This window comes from Salvia splendens, chromosome 3 (genome assembly GCF_004379255.2).
Source record: "Salvia splendens isolate huo1 chromosome 3, SspV2, whole genome shotgun sequence".
NCBI classification, from domain to species: domain Eukaryota; kingdom Viridiplantae; phylum Streptophyta; class Magnoliopsida; order Lamiales; family Lamiaceae; genus Salvia; species Salvia splendens.
In genome coordinates, this window is record NC_056034.1 from 24,754,903 (window position 1) to 24,764,880 (window position 9,978).

At 40.2% G+C, this 9,978-nt stretch overlaps 1 protein-coding gene across 1 annotated transcript; it reads left to right on the forward strand.

Moving 5' to 3' along the window:
- Positions 1-2,550: 2,550 nt before the first annotated feature.
- Positions 2,551-4,392, forward strand: LOC121797278. Its single transcript, XM_042196037.1, has 2 exons — positions 2,551-3,962; positions 4,062-4,392. Exons 1-2 carry the CDS (start codon positions 3,597-3,599, stop codon positions 4,071-4,073), a joined length of 378 nt encoding a protein of 125 aa, XP_042051971.1. The 5' UTR covers positions 2,551-3,596; the 3' UTR covers positions 4,074-4,392.
- The last annotated feature ends 5,586 nt before the right edge of the window (positions 4,393-9,978 follow it).

The following is a 9,978-nucleotide window of genomic DNA, read 5'->3' on the forward strand; positions in this document are numbered from 1 at the left end:
ATGAGAGCAAAGGTGGAGTAGTTGAGCCTCTCAAGAAGGAGGAGAAGTATGACCAAGGAATTATGAAGATTTTGGAAGTGCTAGTGCAAGATAGAAAGACCAATGACACCAAGATTGGAGTCATTGAGGCAAGGTTGAACAACCTCGAGCAATGAATAAACACAATTGCCACTGCAGTCTCGAACATTCAGACTCAAATGGACCAAGTCCACAAGAAGATTGAGGAAGACAAGGCAAAGGCAGCAACACGAGTGGCAGACATAAACAGATAGGGTTATGCGATGTAAGTGTGTTGGGTGCGAGGTACAGATCAAATAGGTCCAGAGGAGGCACTCAACCGCTAGGCCTAGGAACTCCCTAAACTTATCTGTCTGTGTCGTTGGGCTACTCTCAATTCCTATCAAAACCTTAACCCATTTACTATTGACTAGTACAGGGTAGTAAGGATCGATCCCACAGAGATGGACTGGGTAAGCAAGTGTTCAGAGGACTTGGAAGGGGTCGGCTGCTGCCACGCAACTCATGGGTTAAGACTTGACTAACTACTAGACTTGGGGAAATTTAAAATAACTATCCTATCTCCTAAACCTAAGGAATAGAAAGAGAACGTACGCATGCATGGGTAACAGAACTTAAGGGTTAACTAAAGAAATTTAATACGAAACTACTTGACCAGATAAACGGGTTTCCTAAAACGGCTAAACAGAACGTAAACTTGCAGTAGGGACCATTTTTCTTGAATTAACTAGTAAGATGGAAAAGCTGCAAAAAGCAAACAACACAGATGCCGAATCCGACTTCTAACTAACTTCTACCTTTATCTCCAACAGTCGAGATAACAGAAACGAAAACAGAGCATCATCGTATGAAAACAGAGAAATCAAAAATCCGACTTCAAACGTTACGATCAAACATGAAACGACTAGATCTAAACTACTAGGCCGAGCAAAACAAGCAGAAAACAGTAAACATCCATAACCATGAAAAATTCAGAACATCACGACTCAGATCCACAACTCTGTTTAACAATTCAACTCAGATCAACCAAAATCCAACTCCAATACGTTAAACCCATATTCCTCAATTCCGATTCAACCGATTCAACAACAATTTAACTCCGATCAACCCGATCTCAACTCCAAGATAATCATCAATTGCGAAAAGCATCCAAAACAATAAATACCAACAATTAAACATCAGAATCAGCTAAACAGAAAACATAAACTTCCATAACTACGATATTTAAGGTTCAACACTGAGATAATAAACGCCGAGCTTCTAAAACGGTGAAGTCTCGTCTTAAAACGACGGAAAATAACAGAAAACAGTAATTTGTATCTTCGCCCTTCACGAGGACAGTGTTACACCACAGAAACTGAGCTAGGCTACCACGGACTCCGTCACGACCACAACTCCATAGTACTAGTGAGCGTAGCTATTTCACAACTAAATTAAACTCATCAACCATAAACTAATCATAAACGGGATGCTTAACTCGAGGAATTAGTCTTGAAGGCGAATGGGTACAACCAAGTCAAAATCAGAGTATTTATGCCAATAACATTGTTTCACTAGGACAATACTTAAACATGCAGCGGAAGGTTCCAAGACAAAATAACATGTATGGAGACATTATTTTAGCTACCTAACTACTTATTCATAAGTTCTTCCCAACACCTTCAGCACCTCGATCACCTTCAACCTGCACTTTTGAAAAATAAACAATGTAGGGATGAGTAATTGATATACCTAGTGGACTTAGTGCCAAAAACAGTTCTTATTTAATTGTCAGTCATAGTTGAGTGAACGCGGAGTTTTTATTTGAAATAAGGCTCGAGTCACTAAATACTTTTCATTTCATCAAATTGATTGCGCAATCATATAAACATAATACCATATATGAACTTATGTGAACCGGGAATGTGGCCGCATTCCACGACGGTCACTAAACCGGCGAACTCGAAAGCTAGCACGCAGTCCCCATATGTGTACACTAGTCCGAGTAGGGTTTGCGACCCTACTGGGACCCGAATTTGATTTAACATGTTTGGCATAGCCAAGCAGATAGGTAATCATAAAAATAAAACGCGACATGACAACATATTCGAAATATTCACATTTTCACATAAAATCACGTTTCGAAAAAAAAGCTCTCCTCGTTTGCTTAAACTCTTAAATGAGCGTTCCTCGACTTGATTTCACTTGTCGTGCGACGACACACCTTTAGAAGAATAAGGTATACTCGAATTAGACTTAAGAACTCTTTACTTAGCGTGCTTGCATTCCTAAGCATGTGATCATTTTTATTTCTTCCTTGCCTAAATTTATACAAAAATTCTTAAGTATTAATTAAATCAAGTGATTTAATTTATTTGGGAATCTGCCTAATTTTTCAGGTATTAATTGAATCTGGAAATTTTTATCTTTAAATGCCGCAAAATTAAATAGAGGCTACTCATCATTTAATTGGCAAATCTTCAGGGGAGCCTATAATTTAATTTGATGTTTTTGTGATAATAGTATTTAATTAGTAACCCGGTCATAATAGTACTTAATTAGTAACCCAATTACAAGAAAACATACTCCCTTCACCACTGGCGACTTCCCCTCTCTCATCCCTTCTCCAAAATCAGAGTTCCTCCCCAAAAATTGAGGATCGGCGAACCCTAGCTCCTCCATCGCCATTCTCCAGCTCCGCTGTCGTTGCTGGTCAGCCGGCATACGCTCTCCCTTCTCGTCCCTCTCTCCGATTCCTTTTTCTCCCATCACCCTCTCTCTCTTTCTTCTTACGGCGAAATTGACACTCCCAACGGGCTGCCGGAGCCTCATCGGCGCCATCTGTCTCCTCCCATCTCTCGCCTTCTCCGGCGGATTCTCGCCCGGGGTGGCTTTCTTCTTCCTCATCTCGGGTTTTCCTCTACTCTCTTACCAAATTGGAACCTGGGAAGCCCCAATTGAAAGAGGACATCGGTGACTCGTTGTTATCGGTCATCTCCGTCGAGTCCCTTCACCCGACGAAGTCGCCGACAGGAGACAGCCGGTCTGCTCCCTCAATGGTACACGGACAACCTCACGGCCTAAGCTAAGTTTTCCTTCTCCTATTACTTAGCCCAATTGGTTTGAATTTCCGGCAGCAATGTGTGATTTAAAAGCATTGACTATGGTTGTGATCAAGGTTTGATCTTGTGAAATTCTGCTTACTGGAAAGTTTAAGTTGCTTGTTTCTGATTTTGAACTAAGAGTAGCTTATGATTTTTGGATTCCTAACATGATGTGCCTACTTTCCTCAAGAGTTCATGCTTTTATGTTTCTATCATGTGGAGGAGGGAGTGTTACCTTTTGAAAGTAGCTACTGTCTTTTATTTTCTGCTCCTAATTCTTCAAGGTTCACTCTCCCACTCTGAAATTTCTTGTTGCAATGTAAGGGAAAGGGGTGAGCTTGTGTTTTAGCATGAAATACTTGTGGGAAGGGAGGAATAGCGTTACCTATGGAGAGTAGGAACTGCCCTTAGTGCAAGAACTCTCTGCAGAAATTTACTCACTCACCCTAACTCACTACTCTCTTGAAACTTGCTATGTTGCTGAGATTTTGAAGTATGTGGGAGGAGAATTTGGTGAGTTTGAAGAGGTTTTATAGAGGAAGCGTGTGTACTCGCGAGGCTTTAATTGGGGCTGTTACATTCTTGTTTTCTCTCAGCAGTGAATCCTCTCTTTTAGGATTTTGCAGCATCTTTAACTGCAGCTTTGATGGTGTACTAGGGATAAAGACTGTTGCATTTATTTTGTTGGTTTCTCTCTTCTTCTCCGGTGCACTTGGCAGAGCCGAGGTTGGGAGGGATTACAAAGGTTGCAAGGGTTTGTTAGGGGCAGGGATGCAGAGCCGCTGCCCCCCCTTTTCTGGTTCGGCAGCTTTCGGTTATGAGGATGAGGGGGTTATAGGAGCTGGCTGGGCTCTAGCCTTGGTAAGTGTTTTGGCCTTCACCAAAAGTGATATCGTCTCCTTACATGGCAGATTTTGGTAGCTAGTAATTAAGTGTTGTTTATTTGGTTTTACATTGCAGGAGAAACTGTAATTCTCGGCTGCTGTGTTGTTGCTGTCTTCGCGGGGCTGGGCTCACTGCTCTGGGCCGACGAGCCGTCGAAAATTCGGGCCGAAATCCGGGCCTACGGAAGAGGCCCGAAGTTGGCGTTCCTAGCGTTGTAATAGGATAGGGTCTTCTTTTTGTTTTGTTCTTCTTTCCTTTCTCAAACATGTGTAGTTGAGCGTTTTAGCTCGGGAATAACATTTAAGTCGTGTTCACCTCGACATTCTTGTGTATTATTTTCCTCTATTATTATTTTACTTTTTTTGTAAACTAAGGCATAGGTCGGAATTTAATACGTTTTTCGATCCTTGTTCGTCTTTAAATTTCTAGATCCACGTTAGTCTTTAATCGTACAAAATCGGATGTAGGGATCGCATAATTATCGTACTTGAGATATTTAGGAAGGGGCATTCGCTTCGTAGTTCAACATCATTTTATATAGCTGAGGCAAATTAAGACGTGGTCATTACATTCTACCCTCCTTAATGAAAATTTCGTCTCGAAATTTTGCCTAAGTCATTCAAAAAGCTCCGGGTACTTCTCCTTTATTTTGTCTTCAAGCTCCCACGTCGCTTTCTCGTGACCATGATGCTTCCATAGGACTTTCACCGTTACAATAGCCTTATTCCTTAACTTCTTTACTTTTCGATCCAAGATTGCTTCTGGCCATTCTTAATAGCTCAGATCCGGTTCTAACAACATTTCTTCTTGGTGGATTATGTGTTTGGGGTTGAACACATTTCCTCAACTGTGACACATGAAAACATTGTGCACATTTCCGAAGCTCGGCGGAAGTGCTAATCTATACGCCACAGGGCCGACTGTTTCATGGATTTCATAGGGTCCGATGAAACGCGGTCTTAGCTTGCCCTTGACGCCGAACCTCGTGATCCCTTTCGACGGAGATATTTTCATAAAAACTTTGTCCCCCGCCTTGAACTGTAGATCGGTTCTTCGAGCATCTGTGAAAGATTTTTGCCTATCCTGAGCTTCCTTGATTCTTTCTCGGATCTGTCGGAAAATTTCTATCATCTCTTCCACATAGTCCGGTCCAAGAATCCTTCTCTCACCGACTTCATCCCTGTAGCACCCCGAAAAATTTGCGGCTTTTAATTTTATTAATGGGGATGTTGAATGGGAATTTCTTTTATGGAAATTGATTTTCTATGTGATTGAGTTAATTATGTGGAATTAGTTGTTGTGAGTTATGTGGAACAATACGAATTATGTTCCAATGTGTGAATTAACTTAAATGGGATCATGCATATTTTTCTAGCCATTTTATTTGATATTTTTCGGCCCTCCTAATTATTTGAAATAGTATTTTCTTTCTTGGATTTAATTAATTGTTTTGGAATAATTATCCAAATTAAATCCAAACCAAATTATCCCTATGTTATTCTACATAATTTCCGACCCCTTGCCCATTTCTTGGTTTTTTGAAATCTCCTATTAATTAGGAGAATAAATTATTTTGTAGATTTAATTGGTACCTTACTTATTCCCTTCCTTGAATTAAAAATCCAATTAAATCTCTCCTATATCCTATTTTAATTAGGATTTGACTCTTTCCTTCTTTAAGACCTCATAAATTTTCGCCCCTTATGCCTTTCAATTACCTTGTGGATTAATTTAATTGTTATCTATTTTATGGGAGTCTTTTCCACAAGAAATTACCAAATTTAAATCCTATTCCTATTTAATTTGGGGATTTAAATATTTCCTTTGACTACTCCGTATTTTACACGCTCCCCCCTTTTCCTACTTGGAGAATTCTTGAATTATTTTGTTACCTTATTTATGGGATGCTCAATATCTTTTTATCCATTTTTGTGAGTATATTTCTCTCAAAGTAATACCATAATTTTTGAAAAATTCCCCCCACACTACACGCCTATTTCTTTTAATTGTGGAGCTTATTCATTGACCTCTATTTTATTCTTCCACAATTTTAATTGTTTAATTAAGTGTGAGAATAATTATTGAATATAAATTAAGAAAAACCCAACCCTAATCTTCACTCTACACTCCTCCCTCTCTTCCTTTCCTCTCCCACACATTTTTCTCCTCCCCTCCCCTCCCCTCTCTCTCAAGTGCTCCAAATTAATCCTTCATTGTTGCTTCGATTTGGAGTTGGAAACTCAAGATCCGTTGACGAATCGCGCCAATTGTCTTTTCTACCAATTGTTTTCAAGAGAAATGTATAATTTTTGATCCACCTTTCCCCTTCTTATCATTGAATCCATGATTCTTGAACCCCTCATGCATATAGTGAGTGGAGAATCGTAAATCTAAGAATTTATTGGCTGGGAAGGATGATTGCACATGAATGGTTGTGTGTGTGCGTGTATGTACGTGTGTGTGAGTGTGTGGAAGAATCGTTGTGAATGTTATGTGCGAATAGGAAAGCATGGTTGTAATCTCGTTTTTGAAGCATGACTATGTGTTGGAAGCTGAAGGGGCTGGCAGCGGAAGCGTGCGTTCAAAACGGATCACATGAATTTGATCTATTTAGCAGATTATTTAGACAAAATCTATTCGCGTAATTATCACATGTATCATGCTCATAACTTGAATTAAAACATGCTTTAGCACATAAAATCCCTAAAACATGCTTACTACGGAATTAGCCAATTTACCTTGTTGATTCAATCAAGAATCGATGATGGCTTGCTCCGTCTCCACGTGAAGATCTTCAACACAAGACCTCGGATCTTCTGACTGGTGTCCCGGACTATACGCTGATATTTGTATGGGCAAATCTCACCAACGTACTAGGACTCGAATAATGGAAGACAGAACTCAGCTCACGGAGGAGGCACAAATTTCGAGCTCTCTCTTTAGAGGGGGACAAAAATTTTGATAATAAATTGTTATATTTTCTGTCTCCTTTATTCTCCTATTTGTATAAGTCACATATTGGGCCCAGTCAGGTATCTAAGGAAGAATTTGGAACAGGCCTCACCCAATTAGCTTTTTACTAATTAAATTGAACCCACAATTTAATATAAGCTTATATTGGAATATTACGAGCAGCCACTACAGAAGTAATATTGCACTGCCTTCCAAATCCAAAATTACAAGTATTCCGGGTTTCCTTTAATTGCATTTGATTCATTTCCCGCGCTTAAGATGGAAACATCCATTAATCAATTAATGTCTGTTATAGACTTAATTAATTAACATATTTCGAATTCCAAGAGTGGACTTAGCAAGAAACTCTTATTTATTATTCATAGAGTAATCAAACTCCAACTAGCTAGGTTCCGAATAATAAAACCTCGTTTCGAGCTCCTCTTGTGGATGTTATCAAACGAGACTCTCCTCGCGCACGTTTCAACATAATAGCAATCCTAGCAGCTCTAGATAATGATCACAAACTACCCAATATACCTGGATCGTTGGGTTACGAAAAACCCGCACCTTTGGTAAGTCAAAGTAGTGGATCCTCAATATCGTATGCTCAATGCTAACGTACATTGATTAAGAAATTAATTTTCAAGACCTCGTCTTTCAGTAGATAGCATAAATACTCGTCTTGCTGTTAGATCCATTCGGTGCTATACCACACCAACGTCATCTTATTTCAATAAGGTTTAGAAATAATCGGACTGACATTGCAACCTTTCGCGATAGGTAGTCTAGGCCTATCTAGGTTGTGAAATTCTTATTTTTCTTTGTTTAGAACTGACCGTGTTACCCTAAATTGGACGACGCCCACAACTCGTCTACTAAAACAAAGACTTAGACTTTGTTACGTTTGCTCATACATTTAAATATGTAATAAACAACCATTAAATGTAAAACATAACAACATTATGACAAAAATAATATGTTGCATTTATTGGAAAATAACCATTAGAGTTTTACAGTATCCAATCATTCGAAAGGTGATTTCAAGTATACAAAACCCTAACAATCTCCCACTTATACTCAAAACAGCTTTCGAGTATACAAAATAGTAGTGCACACGACTAAATTTCTCCCACTTATACTGAAAGCGAGTTGAGGTCTTGAATGAGTCGAACTCCCATCCCTTCAACGTGGCACTCGAACGGTTTTACCGCCAAAGCCTTTGTAAAAGGATCTGCCAGGTTGTTCTCTGACGCAATCTTGACCACTTTTATGTCTCCTCTCTGCACTATATCTCTAATGATATGATACTTCCGCTCTATGTGTTTGCTCGCTTTGTGAGCTCTTGGTTCTTTCGAGTTTGCAACAGCACCAGAATTGTCACAATAAATGGTGATGCTCTTGGGCATATTCGAAACCACACCTAAATCCATAAGGAAGTTCTTGAACCATACAGCCTCTTTTGCAGCCTCCGAAGCGGCCACATACTCGGCTTCCATGGTCGAGTCCGCGATGCATTTCTGCTTCACACTCTTCCAAATTACGGCTCCACCTCCTAAGGTGAACACATATCCTGAAGTAGATTTTCTCGAGTCCTGATCAGCTTGAAAGTCTGAGTCAGTATATTCCAAAGGACAGAGCTCGGCTGCATTGTAAACTAGAGCATAGTCCTTAGTCCGTTTAAGGTACTTGACTATGTTCTTTACGGCAGTCCAATGTCCTTGGCCCGGATTCGACTGATATCTTGCCACCATGCCAACAACAAAGCAAATATCTGGTCTAGTACAAAGCATAGCATACATGAGACTTCCAACTGCCGAAGCATATGGAATCCTTCTCATTGCTTGTATCTCAGACGGTGTTTTAGGGCACATCTCTTGAGATAAATGGATGCCATGTCTAAAAGGTAAGAAACCTTTCTTGGCGTCCTGCATGCTAAAACGACTAAGTACTGTTTCGATGTAAGATTCTTGAGATAAGCACAACATCTTCTTCTCTCGATTCCGAAGAACCTTGATCCCGAGGATGAGTCCCGCGTCTCCCATATCCTTCATCTCGAACTGGTTTGATAACCATGTTCGAACTGATGACAACATCTTTTTATTGTTTCCAATTAGAAGAATGTCATCTACATATAAAACTAAGAACACCACATTCCCCTTATCAACTTTCTTATACACGCAGCTTTCACTTGGGCACTTTTCGAATCCAAACTTGCAAACAGTTTGATCGAAACATTGGTTCCACGATCTAGATGCTTGCTTGAGGCCATAAATGGCCTTCTTAAGCTTCCAAACCATGTGTTCTTTGCCCTTTATGGCATATCCTTTCGGTTGTTCCATGTAGATGGTCTCCTCAAGACTGCCATTTAGAAACGCAGTCTTAACGTCCATCTGCCATACATCCCAATCCATATAAGCTGCAATAGACAACAGTATCCGGATCAATTTGAGCATGACCACTGGGGAGAAGGTCTCATCATAATCGATGCCTTCTTTTGGGTATACCCCTTGGCCACTAGTCTTGCTTTGAAGACTTTAACTCGTCCATCGGGTCCACGTTTACGTTTATATATCCACTTGCTCCCAATGGCAGTACAACCTTCGGGTAGGACGGACAAATCGTAGACGTCTTTGTCTATCATAGATTGTAGTTTCGAATCCATTGCTTTTACCCATTCGCAATGATCGACATCTTCCTGCGCCTCCGCAAAGTTCCAGGGATCTAATACATTGCTGTCCGAGGAGTGATCCATAGATTCTCCCAAACCAATGTATCTGTCGGGCTCATGTGAGACCCTCCCACTGCGGCGCGGCACTACAATATTTTGAGTAGAAGTTGAAGTTTCGGGAATTGTTTGTACATGTGGTACTTATTCTTGGTTAATGGAACTTGTGACAGAAGTTAGCTCATCAAGAGCCACTTCACTGCTGGGTTTATGATTCATTACATAGTCTTCCTCTAAGAATGTCGCGTGAGTGCTCACAATGACTTTCTTATCTCGGAGACTAAAGAATTCATAACCTTTCGTTCCTTTGGG

What these genes read in the sequence shown, in the direction of transcription:
- LOC121797278 (XM_042196037.1), top strand. Translation starts at nt 3,597, where the DNA reads ATGTGGGAGGAGAATTTGGTGAGTTTGAAGAGGTTTTATAGAGGAAGC.